The sequence below is a fragment of the Macaca fascicularis genome, chromosome 1, assembly GCF_037993035.2.
Source record: "Macaca fascicularis isolate 582-1 chromosome 1, T2T-MFA8v1.1".
NCBI classification, from domain to species: domain Eukaryota; kingdom Metazoa; phylum Chordata; class Mammalia; order Primates; family Cercopithecidae; genus Macaca; species Macaca fascicularis.
In genome coordinates, this window is record NC_088375.1 from 160,017,410 (window position 1) to 160,038,144 (window position 20,735).

General features: G+C 36.7%; 1 protein-coding gene and 1 long non-coding RNA gene across 8 annotated transcripts in view; one reads left to right on the top strand and one right to left on the bottom strand.

The window, feature by feature from the left end:
- The window catches only part of ERICH3 (glutamate rich 3), a 110,800-nt gene that overhangs the window by 53,054 nt on the left and 37,011 nt on the right, over positions 1 to 20,735 (top strand). For all 6 annotated transcript variants that reach the window (XM_005543006.5, XM_005543007.5, XM_045368744.3 and 3 more), the window contains exons 9-11: positions 7,171 to 7,357; positions 13,029 to 13,330; positions 20,035 to 20,271. In XM_005543006.5, coding sequence (XP_005543063.3) covers positions 7,171 to 7,357; positions 13,029 to 13,330; positions 20,035 to 20,271 — 726 coding nt within the window. The remainder of the gene's footprint in view (positions 1 to 7,170; positions 7,358 to 13,028; positions 13,331 to 20,034; positions 20,272 to 20,735) is intronic.
- Positions 1 to 20,735, bottom strand: part of LOC135964915 (uncharacterized) — a 55,425-nt gene that overhangs the window by 7,062 nt on the left and 27,628 nt on the right. For both annotated transcript variants that reach the window (XR_010577653.1, XR_010577652.1), the window contains exon 2: positions 4,968 to 5,058. This is a non-coding gene — a long non-coding RNA (uncharacterized lncRNA). The remainder of the gene's footprint in view (positions 1 to 4,967; positions 5,059 to 20,735) is intronic.

Here is a 20,735-nt window from a genome sequence, read left to right on the forward strand (position 1 = left end):
AGTAATTGTTCAAAATTGAAAAGTTGGGTGGCTCAGAGTTGACTTGTGGTTCAGCAATCTTAGCAATTTAGCTGGACTGAAAAGAATCTGCCCTTTCTACAAATCAAAGCTGTGCATGATTCGGTAAAATGTGAATAGGGTTTTAAAAGATTTCCGTTAACAAAAGTTGGAGAGGGAGCATTTAACATTGTGCTTGGAACAGTAAACTCATTAAAATTTGACTTTTGTTAATTCATCTTGCCTTTTTATTTGAAGTATCAATAAAATCAATTATTTAGAAATGTGGCAAGTGCATCCTTTATTCCCAAGTAATTCATGATGTCTTGAGATTTGATTTCAGACTTCAATCCACAAGCTGATTGTTTATTATATACACCTATGAAGTTACTGAGTATTTTCTGCTACTTGTAGAGTACAGTTTCTTCACAGGCATCTTTATTTGCCATGTTTATCTTTTCAGACAACACAAACCATGGCTTCTTGGGTTCATTTGAAGTGCGAAAAAAACTAACATTTTTTTTTTTCTGTCTTTCTTAGAATCCCTTCCTTTTCTGCCCCATTTTCTTGTATTTCCATAAACGGATCCTGTTGCATCTATCTGTGCATTCCTCATTATGCTCTGGCAAATACAGCTGCTTCACTATCCCATCCACACTTTTATTTTGCCTTTGCTTGTGCTATTTCCTTTGTCTATAATACTTTCTCTTTTCTCCTTTTCAAATTCAAATCTTACCCATCTTTTAGGACTCAGATTAAGGCTATGCAGCTTTCTCACTGACTTCTCTGTTTTATCCCAATAGCTTTCAGTCAACACTCAAAACTGAAGCAGTTCATTGTGCTTTGACTTACATTAACTGTTTTTAATTTTTTCTTTTTTGAGAGACAGTCTCTCTCTCTCTCTCACCCAGACTAGAGTGCAGTGGCGCAATCATAGCTCACTATAGCCTTGAACTCCTGGGGTAAAGTGATCTTCCTATATCAGCCATGCCCAGCTAATTTTAAAAATTTTTTAATAGAGATAGGGTCTTGCTATGTTGCCCAGTCTGGTCTCAAACTCCAGGACTCCAGCAATGCCCCTGCCTTGACCTCACAAAGCATTGGGATTACAGGCTTTGGCCACCACACTCACCTCTGTTTCTCATTTTTCTTCTATTCATTGACTTTTTCTTTCAGTTTTAAAGAATAGCTTTATTGAGGTGTAAATTAAATACCATAAAAGGTATTCATTATAAGTGTATAATTCAATTTCTTTTTGGAATTATACACAGTTGTGCAGCCATTATCACAAACCAGGTGTGGGACATCTCCAGCACTTCAGGACGTTCCCTTGTTCTCTTTGACAGTTGGTCCCTGTCTCAGAGCCAGCCCCAGGAAGACACTGATCTGCTTTCTGACTGCACAGATTTTCTTTTCTGGACATTTCCTATAAACACAATCATACCATGGGTAGTATTTTGTCTTTTTGCTCTCACTTAGCATAATGCTTTTGAGAGTCATGCATATTTATAGTATCAGTAGTGGCTCTCTCTTTGTATTGCTAAGTATATTCCATTACATGGATATACCATATTTTTAAAAATTTATTCCCCAATTAGAGGACATTTGTACTGATACTAGTTTGGGACTATGAACATAAACACACAAGTTTTTGTGTAGATACATGTTGGTCTTGATTAGATTCCTGGCTGTGGTTTTGATTGCTTTTATTTCTAAGTATAGGTCACATTTTCCCATTTTCAAAAACATGTCTTTGGATTGCTTGTTAAAAACTCCATATTTAGGTGATATATATATTTTTTAATCTTTGTATTATTTTTATTTTATTTATTTATTTTCTTAATTTTTTATTATACTTTAAGTTCTAGGGTACATGTGCACAACGTGCAGGTTTGTTACATATGTATACATGTGCCATGCTGGTGTGCTGCACCCATTAACTCATCATTTACATTAGGTATATCTCCTAATGCTATTCCTCCTTCCTCCCCGCTCCCCACAATAGGCCCCGGTGTGTGATGTTCCCCTTTCTGTGTCCAAGTGATCTCATTGTTCAGTTCCCACCTATGAGTGAGAACATGCGGTGTTTGGTTTTCTGTTCTTGCAATAGTTTGCTGAGAATGATGGTTTCCAGTTGCCTCCAGGTCCCTACAAAGGACACAAACTCATCGTTTTTTATGGCTGCATAGTATTCCATGGTGTATATATGCCACATTTTCTTAATCCAGTCTGTCACTGATGGACATTTGGGTTGATTCCAAGTCTTTGCTATTGTGAATAGTGCTGCAATAAACATACGTGTGCATGTGTCTTTATAGTAGCATGATTTATAATCCTTTGGATATATCCCCAGTAATGGGATGGCTGGGTCAAATGGTATTTCTAGTTCTAGATCCTTGAGGAATTGCCACACTGTTTTCCACAATGGTTGAACTAGTTTACAGTCCCACCAACGGTGTAAAAGTGTTCCTATTTCTCCACATCCTCTCCAGCACCTGTTGTTTCCTGAATTTTTAGTGATTGCCATTCTAACTGGTGTGAGATGGTATCTCATTGTGGTTTTGATTTGCATTTCTCTGATGGCCAGTGATGATGAGCATGATTTCATGTGTCTGTTGGCTGCATAGATGTCTTCTTTTGAGAAGTGTCTGTTCCTATTCTTTGCCCACTTTTTGATGGGGTGGATTTTTTCTTATAAATTTGTTTAAGTTCTTTGTAGGTTCTGGATGTTAGCCCTTTGTCAGATGGGTAGATTGCAAAAATTTTCTCCCATTCTGTAGGTTGCCTGTTCACTCTGATGGCAGTTTCTTTTGCTGTGCAGAAGCTCTTTCGTTTAATTAGATCCCATTTGTCAATTCTGGCTTTTGTTGCCATTGCTTTTGGTGTTTTAGTTATGAAGTCCTTGCCCATACCTATGTCCTGAATGGTATTGCCTAGGTTTTCTTCTAGGGTTTTTATGGTTTTAGGTCTAACATTTTAGGCAGTATATAAAAGCTGCTGTGAATTCTGGATTCTGACTTTTCCCCTCAGAGGTTATTGTTGTTTCTGTTTTTTTTTCTTTTTTTGTTTAATTTTTGTTTTTATTTTTATTTTTTTGGTTTTTTTTTTTTTTTTTTTTTTTTTTTTTAGTAAGTTACCAAAATTAAATCTGTGAAATTTTGCCTTTGTCATTCTGGTGCAGAGCCAGCCATGTTTTGCTCAGATTAAAAAATATTATATTGCTATTTTTTAGTCTGGACTCTTGGGGTAGTCTCAGTGTTTTATAGCTCAGGGCTAACGTCTCCAAAAGTATATCTGAAAACATCAAGAATTCATTCTCTCATAGTTTTCGAGGCCAAAAGTCCAAAATGAAGGTGTTGGCAAGGATACACTCCTTGAAAAACCCCAAGGAAGCATTCTTCTTAACTCTGTCAACTGGCTTTCCTCACCCTGTGGTTCCATCACTTCAATCTCTGCCTCTGTGTTCATACGGTATTCTTGTATGTCTGTGTGTGTCCTCACCTCTTTTTATAAGGACATCAATCATTGAATTAAGGGCCAAAGTTAAATCCAGGATGATCTCATCTAGATCCTTCACTAATTATATCTTTAAAGACCCTATGTCCAAACAAGATCACATTCTGAGGTTCTGGGTAGTCATGAATTTTTGGAGCACACAATTCAGCTGACTATAGTGGGTTCAGGGGTACATCTAAACTTTGGGCAATTTTCAAGTCTGTTCCAACTTTTATTTTCCACCAGATTCTCTTGTGTTTCTTCTATGCCTAAGGGAAAGCTACTGGTAGACTAGAGATGTATGAAAAGGTTGAGCCCTCTCTGATCCATGCCACTTCCAGTTAGCCAGGGATATACAGGGAGCTTATCAAATGCTTCTGTGACTGCCGTATTGCTTCTGTCTTCCTTTTAAATTTTGACTTGTCCACTGGCCTGTTGCTTGCCCTTAGTAGAACTATAGTCGTGGCTGGGTTTAAGTGGCTCATGCCTGTAACCCCAGCACTTTGGGAGGCCAAGGTGGGCAGACCACCTAAGATTAGACATTTGAGACCAGTCTGGCCAGCATGGCGAAACCCTGTCTCTACTAAAAAATACAAATATATATATATATATAGCTGGGCGTGGTGGTGTGCGCCTGTAATCCCAGCTACTCAGGAGGCTGAGGCACGAGAATAGCTTGAACCCAGGAGGCAGAGGTTGCAGTGAGCTGAGATTGTGTCACTGCACTCCAGCCTGGGCAACAGAACAAGAATTCTTCTCAAAAAAACAAAAACCAAACCAAACCAACCAACAAATCAAAGAAACAAACAAAAAACCCCAAAACTACAGTCACAGGCCCATGAGACCTCTGACCTTCCCTGTTAGCTTGCCTCTGAGATTCCTGCTTATTCCTGGTCATGCCATGGGCCAAGGGCTTTTCTTGCTCTCCAATCAAGTCAGCCCCCACTGACAGTGAAGTGGCTGGTTATTTGTGGCCTGGCCTACCCTACTAGAACTGCTGTGATAAGGTAGTAGTTAGATGTTGGGGATGAGAGTAGCCCAGGAAAAAATGCATGGATTCCCATTACCTAAAGTTCAGTAATTTTTCATAAATGCATGCTTCTCACTTTGTTTTAAGCCTTTGGTTCATTTCCAGAGATAAAATTTTAAAGAAGAGAGGATTTGGTGACTGCAATCCAGATTTAATTGTTTATTGATATCTTTTTCAGTGAGGAGACCACATTTGATATTTTTCTCTATTTTCATTTCTCTTTAGTACCTAAAACAGTGCTACCAACTGTCAGTGAACAATAAATAATTAACTGTACAAATATTGTAATTATAATCATATATAATGCTTTCTAATATTTTGCATTCTAAAATCTTTAAGATTGTGTGGTGGATAGACGAGTGCATTCTACTCACCCCCATCTCTATTTTATGGGTGAGAATTCTGAAAGGCAACAAAGTTAAATGACTCACCAAGATACGCTAACCTGTGCCATGGACCAAAACCTTCTAATTTCTAGACTATATTCTTTCCACTGCTCCATGAAGAAATCATCAAGTCAGGATGGGGAGGTGTCACTGTATTTAAAATACAAAAATAAGTAACAAAGGAGTAAAGGCAAAGGGTGTCAATTCTTGTTCTAGAAGTCTGAAAAACAATGAAAAAACAAAATGGAGTAGTATCTGGGTATGCTCTCCAGCTACATGAGCATCAGATGGAAGGGCAGTCACTTTTAGGGCCTGATTTCCTGAGCCCATTCTCAACATTTCCTTAACTGCCCTCTCTTCCTGAACTGGGAACGCAGGACGTTGTGGGGTATGACACTGCAGCAGAATGCTTTATATTACATGAGTGTAGAATCAAGCTTCTATAACAAAAACAATCAAACTCGCTTTCAACACCTGAGGAATCCATTCATCATTAAGACAGAAGGATTTTTAAAGATATTGTATCCTAGTTTTCCCAGACTCTAAACTTTGTCAACTTTCTCTTTCCAAATTTGTTTAATTTTACATCAGAAATACTAAGGTATAAATGACTGAATTACCTTTTTAATATGTCTGTTCTTTAGAATGAGTTGCATCTAATGTAAAGTTTTTTTAGTTTTTTTTTTTTTTTTAAGGGAACAATGTGGTATACACAGTGGTTCTAAATAACTTAAAAATAGATTAAAATAATAATTCACTCATTATTTTGGGGGAGCCTTCTAAGCCATTGTCCTGGGACTTGGAGAAAAAAGATGCATCAATTTCAGCTCTTATGGATTTCACAAACATGTAAAGCAGCAAACATCTAGATTAGGGAGGGTTCTTAGAAGCCAGTCCCTAGACCAATAGCATCAGCATCACCTGGAAACTTGTTAGAAATGCAAATTCTTGGTTCTTACCACAGACCTGATGTATCAGAAACAGAGATAAAGCCCAGCAATCTGTATTTCAATAAGCCCTCTAGGTGATGCTGATACACCATTAACATTTGAAAACCACTGGTATAGCTACATCTTAATCCATTGTAGTAAGTGCAAAAATAGAAAATGTGTACATAGTAGACAGGTGAAAATTGTCGACTTTATTATTGGCAGATGTGGAAGGGTCCAGAGAGGCTCTTTTTTCTTTTTCTTTTTTAGGAAGTGACATAAGAAATATTTGTGAGGCACAGGATTTTGAGTCACTCTGTAGAGAATAAAGTTTCCCAGACTTAGGGTTTAGGATGTCTGTGGGGATAGCGGGGCAGGGTGGGGGCTTTGCAAAGAGCATTATAAAGACTTGGAATTATTAAAAACTATTAATTGTAGGCAGTGGTTCTAAATTTATTGGTGGAACTTTTGGGTGGGTGGGGAAAACAAAGTCTTCTCAAATCCAAACAAAATTCAGTATAGCTTGGAGATGAAATAACTGCTTCATTCATGTTTGTATTCAAATATTTAAAGTCACAACTAAAAATAAAAGCATTTTAAAAGGCATTAATGAGTTCACAGTAGGCTTCTCTTATTAACTGCTTTGTTAATAAATGGCATAGCAAGATAGAGGCATGGAATCTACAGAGATGTTTGGATTCAAACTCTAACTCGCCAACTCGCTGTAAGATCTTGAGTAAGTTATTGAACTCTTCTAAGCCTTAATTTCTTGACCTAGAATCTAGTGATAGAAAAATTCCCACTTCACGTGATTGAAAAATAACAAGATAATAAGGCATAATGCCTGGCCATAGTATGTGCTCATATAACTTTAGGTATTATTATTTTATTAAAAATCAAAGAGTTTTTATAAAAACTTGGAGTATTTATTACAAATAAAAGTAATCAAATGCAATTTTATCATTAAAAATTGTCCTCAAATTAAAAGATGATCTAGATCAAGCTTGTCCAATCCATGGCCCACGGGCCACAGAATGGCTTTGAATGTGGCCCTACACAAATTTGAAAACTTTCTTAAAACTTTATGAGATTTATGCAAGAACATTTTGTTTTGTTTTGTTTTGTTTTGCTCATCAGCTATTGTTTGTGTTAGTGTATTTTATATGTGACCCAAGACAATTCTTCTTCTTCCAGTGTGGACCAGGGAAGCCAAAAGATTGGACACCCCGATCTAGATCATAATATTGTTATTTATCTAATAGAAAAACATGATTTAACAGATGTTAGTCCAAAGTCAGCTGCTTTCACTAATGTATTTCTATTTTAATTCCAGAGACCTTTCAGTTTATTTCCAAAAGGCATCATGGTTTCCCCTTCAGTCTCACCTTTTTCCTGAATGGGATGCAGGTGAACAGGTTAAGCTCCTGTTGTGAATACAAGCATCGAAAAGGTTCCAGGCTCGGAGGCAAACGAGGCTACTTTGGGTTTGTGTGTGTTGAGAGATCATCTCCTTGCTACAAGTATGGAAACAAATGTCCTTTGGTAGAGCGCAAGTTTTGCTACATTTTTCTTTGAATGCTTTTACGAATGCATTTCTCTTCACAATTGTTAAAAAAATTCAGTATAGATGAGCCTGAAATATCTAAGTTCAGGGTTATTTATTGTAACATGGTGTGCTGAATTTGAAATTTTAAGATGGAAATCAGACTTACAGAGGTGTTATATGATGAAGATAAAAGCTAGTACATTTTAAATTATTTCACTTTCTATCTCTTCTTTCTTCTCACTTTAAGAACTGTTTCTGAAGGGAAGGAGAGAGATTTTTTGTTTGTTTGTCTGTTTTTCCTCATTCATCTTAGTAACTGGTTTTAGGCTGAGCCTTAAAGTGTGTGCCAAGCATCTGACTTACTTGACTGGACATTTTCAGTTATGCCTATTAGAGGTTAGGTTTGCCTGCATTACTGTCTGACCCAGTTTTCATCATCTCCCTTAGTTTCAATCTTGGGCATAACAAAATGCATGATAAAAGGTCAGTTTTGACTGTTACCAGCTTTCATATTGAACATTCTGTTTGAAATCAGGAGTCTTGCTTATGGGCTTTCATATTTTCTAAAAGTATTGGCTAGATGCCAAGCTAGAACACAAGAGTGAATCAACTAAAGTACTTGTCTCCATGGAACTTATTCTAATGGAGGAAAAGCTGATAACATACCAATGAAGAAATTAATACATGTGAGATGGTCAGCATGATGAACACAAAACAGGGTAAGGGAGATACATGGAGTGAAGGGAGACAGGAGTCATGAGGAGTGTGTTATTTTATGTAGGAAGGTGAGGAAGGGCCTCTCTGATGAGATGTCTTTTGAGCAGAAACCAGGAAAAAAAAAAGTTGCTTTCTTGAAATAGCTTTTGAGATAGAGGAAAAGCATATACAGAAGGCATGAAGCAGGTACACGTTTGGTGTGTCTAAGGTAGCTTGACCACAGCAAAAGGAATAGAACCATGAAATTGGAGACGAGGTCAGAGAGACCATGAGGGCAAGCCACGTAGAGTCCTAGAGTCATTGCAAGGACTTTAACTTTTATCTGAGAAGGATGAGAATCTTCTAAGGTGGGTTTTGAGCAATGACTTATCATGATCTAATAGTAACTCTTGTGGGAAAAATAAACAAGGGAGTGTGGGGAAAATAGCAGAAACTGCTTTAATCCAGAGAAGAGATAATGGTGGAATGAGTTAGAAGTAATTTTAAAAGTAGAGCTTACTGATGAATTGAATGCAGGAAATGAGATAAAGAGCAGAGTCAAAGATGTTTCAATTTTTTTTGTCTTGAATAACTAGAAAGAAGTCCAGTTAACATGTATGTAAGATGAGACTGTGGAAGAAGCAGGTTTTTGGGGTGGAATGAAGCAGTGTTGGTTGAGGACACATTGAGTCTGAGACATGTATAAGATAAGCAAGTAGAGATGCTGAGTAGGCAGTTGAATATACGAATCCGGGGTGAGGTGAGAGGTCCAGGCTGGAGACGCAAATCTGAGACTAGTTTTTATACAGATGACATTTATAAGATTGCTTAAGAATTGAACATAGAGAAGATGTCTGAGTAATGAGTGTCACTCTATTTAAAAGATGAGGGAGGTAAAGAGGAACCGGCCTAAGAAGGAAAGGCAGTGAGTAGAAAGAGAACCTAGAGAGAGTAGTATCTTGGAAATAAAGAAAATGGTTAAAGAATAAAGGCATGATTAATGGAGTTGAATGTGTGGATAGGTGAAGTAAAATGAAGACTCAGGATTGGACATTGATTTGGTAGTGTGTTGGCCACTGGTGATCATGGCACAAGTTACAGTGCAGCAATTGGGGTGTAAGCTTTCTTGGAGTGGATTTAAAAAATAGTTGGAGAAGAACTAAGGCCAGAGACTATAGAGAAGGTTTAAAAATAATTTTGCTATAAAGAATGGTAATTAGGAGGTAGCCAGGAGGAAGAACGTAGGGGTTCAAGGAAGGCTCTTTATTTTTTAAGATGGGAGATACTATAATATGTTTATATGCTGATACAAAGGATTATTGAATACCTTAGAGAAGAAGAAACGTGAAGTATGACATAAAGGTGGAAATTTCTGGAGCTAAATACTTGGGTAGACTGGAGAAGATGAGATGTAGGGCTCAAGTAGGGGTATAAGCCTTAAGAAGAGGAGAAACATTCTTGTATGGTAACAGGAAGAAAGAAAGAAGGCATACAAGATAGAGATGTAAGTTGCTATTAATAGATGTGCTGGGAACAACTGGAAGCTCTCTGCTGATTGTTTCTATTTCTTAAACAATACATACATTTATCAGCTGAGGATAAGGCTGAGAGAAGAGGGGTTGGGTGTTTCCAGAGAGATAAGAGCGTAAAAGAATCATCCAGAGAATGGAAGATTGAATGGCCTAGGGCAAGATAGTATCAGTGCCCACCTGTACTTAGGGACCACATGAGCTGCCTTCCTATTCCAACTCAGATATGCTATCTCCTTATTTGGGGGCAGGTCATTTAACACAGTTCTGTTTAATTCCCAGGAAAGCTAATAAATATCTGCAATCATCTATGTGCAAATATATTACATTCTTTTGGAGTTGTGGTATAAATCCAAGCTGTAAATTATTAACCCTGAGCACTTTCTATGGAAGTTCAGTACCAAAATCTGACTGACAGCGTTTACTCTCGTTCCACACTCACTAGCCTCTGTATAATTCTTTCTATGATTTCAACACTTGGTCCCCTCTAGATTCTTTCTTCAATCTTTTCAAATAATAACATCAAAATGGTTGCAATATTAAAGAATAAGGCCTATGACTCTCAACCGAAATGCATGGTTCTTACAGAAGAATGGTTTTCAATTGTTTTGTTAACTTCATAACCATTTTTCCAATGAAATCTGTGAATGCCCAAAATAGAACAGTACATTGCCATTGGCTGTCTCCCTGTTGCAGGTCAGGTGAAAGTTGAGTCAGTGGTTTAAATGGGACAAGGTTAGGTGAGTGAGTGTTAGAGCCTTGCTTGTTTGTCCTCTTCCTCACTTGAGACTTTTCTGGTTATTCTAGAGGCAATGACACTGCAGAACTCCATGGAGAGTTGAGAACTACCCCAAAGGAGACTGATAGCACTTACTATCTTCTGTAACTTTGGTTTTTTGGTCACACCCATAATGATACTTTTAGTTACATTAAGCAATGCACACTAATTCCTCCAATATATTCAAAATGAAATTAATTTTAATTTATTTTTAAAATGCCAGTCCCTGAAACATTTATGATGAGAAAAAGGAGGACATGGTACAATAAAATGACAGAAAATTATATTTCTAAAATGATTAGGAATTACCTGTTTAAGGTCCTCAGAAAACAAGAAAAGCTGAGCAGTGGTCACTTCCAAAGTGTAAGGTTCCACAACTGTCCTCATCTCTCAATTATAGGAACTGTTTGAAGAGGCATAGTAATTTTCAATTGCTAGTATGAAACATGGGAAGAAATGCCTAACTATGTAGAATGCAGACGGCTTTGAGCTTTCGTAATCATAATCAACACCTCAAATTATATTCAGAAGTCAAATAGGTAGTCAGTGACGAGGAGAGCAGATGTTGCTCACTTTGTTTGTCCAATTCCCTTCAGCAGATGGGCAATAAAAAGTCTGTGCATGCAGTAGGGAGGCATCAAAGCCTTTACGCAGCCACAACATAAACTAAAAGTAACAGCATATCAGAGGCTCCAAATCAATGGATTTGGTGTTGCAATTGATAAGGGAAGAACAGCTTGAACAGAAGGCAATGCTAGTAATCATATACTGTGAAGATTCATGACACCTTTATTCCAAGGAAAGCAATGTGCTAAGCACATCATCATTATAGTCAAGAAATATTTATCGTGCTTAATATGGGTGAGATAAGTATAATCTCGTTATCTCATTTTTTACAGCCTGATAGTTACTTTGAGTGCAAATCCTTTTAGCTTTATTTTATGGGGACATATTGAAAAGTTAAGTGATATAACTCAGTTCTCATATTTGCTTGTTGGAAAAATGTATTAAGATCAATTCCTTTGCTATTTCTATACTGCAGACGGCTGAAATTTTGTGAAATCTTCAGTTTTAGAAATTGCCATTGGGTTTGTTCAGGTTGAGGCATTTTTCAGATTTTATATATTATTCCTATTCTTCTGGGACTGGCAGGTCTTGACTGCTTGCTGATCCCCTTCATCTACCCACTATAAATTCAGTTCTCTGATAGTTGTGTCACATGGAGAGAGGGCCATGTGAGTAGTTCTAGAGAAAGAAAATGAAGAGACTGATAACTACCAGATACCTTTTTCAGATCATGAATTTTATCCAGGTCTTGCCAGAAACTTCTCCAGATTGTATTAGTGTCAGCTGAGAGAGTGTGACATTTGTCTGTGTAACTAGTCATCTCTCCTAGTTATATCATAACTAGGAACTGGAGGCCTACACCTGTAATAGACCAATATGGTTGTGCTTCAGTATGATGTGATGGAGCCTAGCAGTCTTGAGCTAGAATCCAGCTCCATCACCCACGTACTGGGTGACCTTGAACTGCTAGAGCCTTTTAAGCCTCAGTTTTCTCATTTGTAAAGTGGTGATGATAGTTCTTAATTTATTGGTCTATGAGATAATGAATTCCTTAAGATAATGGATACAGAGTACCCAGAAAAGAGCTTGGCACAGCGAGTGCTCAATAATCTTATTATTATCATAATCATCATTTTTATTAATGTATATATTATTATCATTGGAATTCTTATTTTAATATCAACTTAGATATAAAAAAGCTTTAGAAGACAATTTATTCACATTACTTTTGTTATAATGGATTTAAAAGTTTGAATGTCATAATGCATTCAGATTATCTGCATGGTTCACCAGATTTGACTTGGAATGACTTCATAACCTCTATAAATTATTGCCATTTTTGAGGAATAAGAACTTATTACTAGTAAAAATCACCAGAAGACTGTCGTACAGACTTCAAAAGGCCATTCTAAAAGCAATAATGACAGTTCTATGAAAATGAGTGTACAAACTCCTGAGTTACTTACCTAAAAGATGCAACAATATTTGACTGTATATATTACTTTAAAAAATCAATCATATTTATTTAGAGCCAGTCTTGTAAGTCTTTTGTTACTGTTGTTGTGTTGTTAAAATACAAGTTATCAGACTGAATGGCATCTTGCTTCTTCTGACCATTTTTATATCAGCTTCTCTATGTTTATAAATCTGCATGTTCTATTATCACATAATTCTTATTTAAAGACTTGAAATATATTTTTATGTATGTAAAATTATATACCCATCTATATTTCTGTATCTATGATACATGTTACTGTTTAGGACCAAAAATATTCTTGAAGGCACAGATTTTAGTTTGAAACTGTAGTTCTTGGTTGATGTTTTATTTTATTTTGTTTATTATTGTGGATAACATTATTAAGAATTTGTTGTGTTTGTTTACAAGATTTTTGTATCAAAAAAGAATAATTTTTAATTAGCTTTTTAATTGTTTATTTTTATTAGTGTATACTATAATCAAAATATTTTCATATCTTTTTTTACTAGTATAAGAGATAAGTGCTTTCAAAAGCTTTGAGGTTCCATTGTGCTGTCTATAACAGTTAACACACACTTCCTGTTAATATTTTTCATAGGTGCATTATTGCAATGGGCCTTGACAAAAAAACATCTTTGCCAAAATCTAGGAAAGAAAAGAGCACTGAGAAAGGAGAGGACCTGAAGAAGGATGAGGGGAAAATGAGGCAAGAGAGGGAGTATGTGATACCAAAAAGAAATGAGATCAAGGAGAACCAATCCTCTGTCTCAGCCAAATTTTCAGCTCAAGAAATAAAAACAGGGCTCAAAGAAGTTATAACTGCTGTGGAGGAAATGACAAGTAAAGGAAAACCAGGACACGACGTCTGGGAAGACGACCAGGAAAATACTTTAAAATATGGTAATCAACAACACAAGTTTCTTTTCTTGTTGCTGCGGCTGTTTCATTTGTCTTTGAAGTGTGATTATCAAAATTTTCAAAAATACCCATTAAATGTTACCCAGCTGTGGACTTCAGGCAGCTCTGTTACTGTGGGGTATCCCTGACCTCCTTCCTCTGCTGTTTTGTGTGGCGTCCTTTGTCACCTACCTTAGAGGAGGGCAGACCTAACCCCCAAAAGGTTAAAGGTTCTTCCTGCAGAGATGAGGAGGTAGAATAGAGTATATGTCAATATGAATTAGAGACTCTATTGACTTCTGCAGAGACCATTTTGGCCAAATAAAATTTTACCTATTTTAAAAGTTTTTGAATGTACTGTTTTTCATGAAATTGATGAATTTGCTTTGACACCAGGTAGGTACAACCTATATAATTATGTGGTGATAGAGTATTCCATAACTAAAAACAGTTGGCTATAGGCTTAGGGTTGTAGAACCTATCTGTCTGCTGTTTTTCGCTTTCTTCTTTATTCTCTGTTCTCTCCTTCTTCCTCTCTCCTGCCTTCCCCTGCTTCTCTGTCTCCCTCTCTCCATACACATACACCTACCACCCCACCACACACACACGCACACATGCACATTCATATATATACATACACACATACGTATGCAAGCATGTCTCATTTTATTGTGCTCGCTTTATTGCACAAGCTTTGCAAATATAGCACTTTTTATAAATTAAAAGTTTGTGGCAACCCTGCATCAAAGTCTATCAGCATCATTTGTCCAACAGCATGTGCTCACCTCATCCCTGTGTCACATTTTGTCAATATTTCTAACTTTTTCATTATTATGATATCTGTCATGGTGATCTGTGATCGGTGATCTGTGTTGTTACCATTGCAATTGTTTTGGGATGCCATAAGCTATACCCTGTAAGAAAGTGAACTTAATCAATGTTCTGACTGCTCCACTGACCAGTTGTTCTCCAGTGTCTCCCCTCTCCTTGGTCTTCTCTGTTCCCTAACACACAACAGTGTTGAAATTAGGTTAATTAATAATGCTATACAATATACTTTAGATGTTCAAGTGAAAGGAAGAGTCTCATGTCTTTCACGTTAAATCAAAAGAATCGATTAAGCTTAGTGAGGAAGGCATATCAAAAGCCAAGATATGCTAAAAGCTAGGCTACTTGTGTCAAACAGTTAGCCAAGTTGCGAATACAAAAGTAAAGTTCCTGAAGGAAGTTAAGAGTGCTACTTCAGGTGAACATGTGCATGATAAAAAAGAAATCCTTATTGCTGATATATAGAGAATTTTAGTGGTCTTGAGAGAAGATCTAACTAGCTACAACATTCTCATAAGCCAAAGACTAAGTCAGAGCAAGGCCCTAACTCTCTGCAATTCTATGAAGGCTGACAGAGGTGAAGAAGCTACAGAAGAGAAGTATGAAGCTAGCAGAGTTTGGTTCATGAGGGTTAAAGAAAGAAGCCATCTCCATAGCATAAAAGTGTGAGGTGAAGTAGCAAGTGCTGATGTAGGAGCTGCTGCAATTTTATCCAGAAGACTAGCTAAGATCATTTATAAATGTAGCTACATTAAACAGTAGGTCTTCAGTGTAGATGAAACAGCCTTACATTGAAAAATATGCCATCTAGGACTTTCATAGCTAGAGAGGAGAAGTCAACACCTGACTTCAAAGCTTCAAAGGATAGGCTGACTCTTCTTTTAGCAGCCAGTGCAGCTGGTGAGTTCATGATGAAGCCAATGCTCATTTAGCATTCAAAAAGTCCTAAGGCCCTTAAATGGTATGCTAAATTTTATCTGCTTCTGCTCTATAAATGAAACAAACAAAGCCTGGATGACAGCACATCTACTTACAGCATGATTTGTGGAGTATTTTCAGCCCACTGTTGAGACCTACTGCTCAGGGAAAAAGATTTCTTTCAACATATTACCACTCGTTGACAATGTACCTGGTCACTCAAGAACTTTGATGAAGCTGTGTAGTGCGATAATGTTGTTTTCATGCCTGCTAGCACAACATCCATTCTGTTATTATCCTTATGGATCAAGGAGTAATTTCAGATCTTATTCTTTAAATAATATATTTTATAAGGCTATAACTGCCATAGATAGTGATTCCTCTGATGGATCAGAGCAAATTCAGTTGGAACCTTTCTGGAAAGAATTCACAATTCTAGACGCCATTAAGAACATTCATGATTCATGGAAGGAGGTAAAAATATCAACATGAACAGGAGTTTGAAAGAAGGTGATTTTAGCCCTCATGGGTGATTTTGAGGAGCTCAAGACTTTGGTGGAGGGAGTAATTGCAGATGTGGTAGAAATAGCAAGAGAATTAGAAGTGGAGCCTAAGATGAGATTGAATTGTTGCAATCTCATGATAAAACTTGAATAGATAAGGAGTTGCTTCTTAGGGATGAACAGAGAAAGAAGTTTCCTGAGATGGAATTTACCCTTGTTGAAGATGCTGTGAACATTGTTGAAATGACAACAAAGAATTTAGAATATGTATAAAATGTATTAGTTGATAAAGGAGTGGCAGGATGGAGCCCAATTTTGAAAGAGGGTTTACTGTGAGTAAATGCTGTTAAACGACATTGCATGCTACAGATAAATCTTCATGAAAGCAAGAGTCAATAGATGTGGCAAACTTTATTGTTGTCTTATTTTAAGAAATTTCCACAGCCACCCCAGCCTTCAGCAACCACCACCCCGATCTGTCAGGAACCATTAACATCAAGGGAATAACCTCCACCAGCAAAAAGACAATGACCAGCTAAGGCTCAGATGATTGTTAGCATCTTTTATCAATAAAGTTATTTTAGTTAAGGTGTATACATTTTTTTAGATATAATGCTGTTGTATACCCAATAGACTGTAGCATAGTAGGAACATAATTTTGGATGCACTGGGAAACCAAAAAGTTTATGTGACTGTCTTTTTTGCAGTGACCTGGAACTCAACCTGCAATAGCCCTGAGATATACCTGTATATTGAATATATATAGGTATACATTCAGGGGTATAGGTATGCTTGTATATACTTATACATAAAGCAGTAATAACAACAATAATAAAAGTGCCAAGCACTGAGCACTGAACTAGGCACTGTGCACACACAATCTCATTTTATCCTCACCATTCAATATGGTAGGTATTATTATTACTTCAATTTTACAGGCTGGGAAATTGAGGCTTAGATACACAAAAAGAAAGTAGCAGAACAAGAATTTGCACCCAGGTTTGTCTAATTCCAAAGCTCAGTCTTTCAAACACTGTACAACCTTCTATTACAAGTTAGCCTACCCACTACATGGTTGTGGATAGTGTGTCCAAAGTATCAGAAAGGGAGAACTGCCTGTGTGTCCCTCATTCTCAGGAGACAAAGCCTGGTTAGGGGGCACAATAACCATGGGTTGGGGTGACCTGTGGAAGGGCTGGCTTCGGGAAAGGGACAACTTCTAGGTATCTTCCTCCCCACGTCATATTTTTGCTGCCCAAGTGTTTCAGGAATCCAAGACAATAATTACAGGGCTGTTATAGCGCTAGACTTCATGTTGGATTACTACCGAATATAGTGAATCTTTTACAAAAGATTTCACTTAGAACAGTTTTACCAGCTCACCATTCTTCACAATCTCTTCTAGTCTTTGTCCTATCTTGGCATGAGAATTTTAATATATCTGTAGCAATAGTAATCAAAGAGGTATTAACAAATAGGATGTGTTTTCATGTGTTTTAACTTTGAAGACATGGTGGTTTATGGAAGTCATGTTCGGTGGAAGCTTTTCATTTTCTTTTTTTTTTCTTAAACCAACCTAACTAGTGCTATGAGTGATGTACTTTATACTTATGATACCTATGATAAAGTTTTTCCTGGGGTCTTTCTTCCGGGTTGGCTAGTTAATGGACTTTAAATGTCCATTTCCGTTTTTAAAAACGCAGCGGACTCTGTCTCAAAAAATAAAATAAAAATAAATAAATAAATAAATAAATAAATAAAACGCAGCCACAGCAGCAACGGTTCAGCTCTCTGCATAATAGTCACTGATGAAAGGGCAGCAAGAAGTTTGAATCGAGGCCAGCAAGATTAGGTTGTGGCTAGATTGATGTTGACCTGGTGTTGACTCACGTCCTCATTAGTGGGGATGGTAAACAACAAGCTAATTAAATTCTCTAGAAGAAGGCAAGTGGGATAGGGAGAACAGAAGAAATTATGTAAAAGGTTTTAGAAAGCATGCCACTGTTTTATTCATATCAAAAACGTGAGTAGATGGCACAAAAGTGATGTGCTTTGAGCTATAATGCCAATGGAAGGCTTGTGGTTAATAGAAAGCTAATATTTAAATGTGATGATAGCAGGGATAGAATAAAACCAGGGCAGCCTTGACTTTATATTTGAGAGAAAACACAAAATATGATGCCGGGACTGTTCTTGTGGTTCACTTCATGTTCCTTCACTTATGTGCTGTGCTTCAATTATATAACTGTAATTGTGTCCTAATTGCGGGCACTTGTACTGCCTGATTTTAATCAGGTGCCTCGAATAAAGTGTGTTGCTGTCAAAGGAGTACATATCATTTGTGATTTCTCCTGTTCTAAAATCTACTCCCTTCGCTACGCAATCACAAGGACTATTAGTACTAATCCATAATATTTATTATGCACCTGCTATTCATGGCACTGTGCTAAGCACGTTCCAGGGATTATTGCTCTCAATCCTCACCACAGCGTTGTATTACCCATGTTACAGATGGAGAAACTGAAGCTTAAAGACAAATTGCCCAAGGTCACATAGTTAGTAGGTGTTTTAACTGGGTCTTGGGCACATGAATGCCTGATTCCCAAACCCTCACATTTCACTACTATGTAACACTATGGATGGAATTACAGAAATCCACTCATATTCTCTCTGGCCCTCTGCTTATCTTATGATCAGTAGCAAACACCTGTAGTGTGATATATGTATGTGTATTCTGCAGCTAATCTCACCTTTCTCTTTTGGGAAGTCTTCCTTGAGACCCTAAAATGACTTTCCGCTCTCTTTTCATTCCATTCTGCTTACTTGACACTACTTCACACAATTAATTATATGTCCTATATAAAAATCCATAGCAATCCAGCCCAGTTGTGTTGAAAAACACATTACTGAGGATCACATATTAAAAACTACGATAAAGTGAGTTCAGTGTTTCTTGTGTACCTACATCTTATTCCCTCAATAAAAATTGGAGAGTCCTTCATGGCAGGGAATGTCTTATTGTAGTGTCTTCTATCTTGCAGTTTTATCCTCTTAAACATAGAAGATTCTCAAAAAATAGGCTTATTGATTGATAGTTATCAGGGTTATCCTATAACTTGGGAATTATCCTATAACTTGGCCGGTAATACTTGTATCAAAATATTTGCTCGTTTTTATTAGTATTTTCTGTTTGCATCTAGCAATATAAAGCAAATTCTTTATCTTCTTGCTTATTTTACAGTTTTGGTTTACTGATATTCATATTTTGTATTTAAATGTATTAAATCTCTTTTGTGGAAACATTTTTGTGATTATCTAATTTTCTTTGTTACAGGTTTTGATTTCACTTTTCCCCTTCTATCTCCCTCATTCTCTGTATTTACAGAGCTTTCTGCATATGCACAGGGCATACATTTCTAGATTAAGTTTGTTTCACTGGGTGGACAGCTCTCAAGTAAATTACCCGAGAGACCCACCCCTGCACTGACAGAGAAGCCAGAATAGCTAATAACTAAACCACACAACATTGAGAAACCTTTATTTTAATGGTAATTTTTATTTTAAGGATAATTGTTTATTTGCTTAATTGGTTCTGCATGAGATCCTTTTGCTCTCTATCCTTGGCATGTTGTCACTTCAAGATTTTTAGTTTTTCGTGGAAGAAAAGGGGGAACAATTAAATATGAAAGGTGAAAAATTATAACCACGAGGGACAGCTGGAGTTTATCTGATGTGACAATTTCCTTTTCCTGCTACAGATTTTTTGCACCTCTGCAGGGAATAAAGCAAATACGTGACTGTGACAGGAATATTCTATTTTGTATAAATTTTTATCATTGAAATGTAATTATTTCATTTATTGTAGGAATGAAGAATGCATATGATTTCAGTTCTGGCCTACATATAGAATCCTTCATAATGCCTTTTCTTGATGTCCATTTGTTTCTTAAAGAATGTGCTATTCACAGTGTTACTTCTCAGGGCCTTTGGACTTGATTAATTGAATTTTTCCACTTCACTATTCATTAAGTTGATATCCAAATATTTTGAACACTTCTCGTATGAAATATGACCTCACTGGATCTCCAAATTAACTTTCATTATTATAATCCTGTTCTCTTCATTTTTAATTTATTTCTAATTTATTGTTTTATATCAAGTTCTTCTCTTTCCATTTTGGTTATTTTAGATGATGATGTTCATTTGTAAATGAACTTTTATTAGGTTTCAGCCTTGTCATTTGGAGCTTCATTTCTTTTGTGCTCTTGTGTATGTAACTGATTGGAATCTTTGATCATTTGCTGTTAGTTTTCCATGTTCACTAATTGAACGAAAAAGAAGAAGCAAAGAAAGGCTCAGAGAAGAGAGGATAATGGAGTCAAAGTTCTCATTAGAGAGAAATAGGTTAAGATAAGGGGTTCTATTTTCATTCTTATAGTGGAGATTTTCTTTTTTCAGAGTACGAAGAAGATTTTGAAGTAGATGAGGAGAAACAAGGTGAAAAAGCTAATGAAGAAGGACAGGCCGATGTTCAAATGAATGGAATACCACAGTCACCTTTGGATGATAAAAGAGATAATTTAGACCCTGAAAAAGAGAATGAAACCTCATCACAGAAGGCACCAGATGCCCATGACAATGTGAAAGATGAGAATGATGGATGCTCTGAGAGTGAACTGGAAGAGGATAAACAAGGCGAGTTGTTGAGCTTATCATGTAACATAGGCTGTTTACTGAGTGTGTTTACTACTTTTCTTTGTTTTCTATTTAATGACATAATCCTCTTTTTTTCTCTTGAATATATATATATTTAACTTTTAAATAAGGGGTACATGAGAAGGTTTGTTACACAAATAAACTTATGTCATGGGGGTTCGTCGTACATATTATTTCATCACCTAGGTATTAAACCTAGCACACATTAGTTATTTTTCCTGATCCTCTTTCTCCTCCCATGCTCCACCCTTCAATAGGCCCCCGTGTTTGTTGTTCCCCACTATGTGTTCATGTGTTCTCATCATTTAGCTCCCACTTTTGAGAGCATGAGGTAATTTGTTACCTTCGTATTTTATTAATGCAGCTTCAAAAATCTAATGAAAGAGACGTAAAACAAATGTGTCTGTAACTATTTTAGAACGTAAAGGAATCTTAAAAAGGAC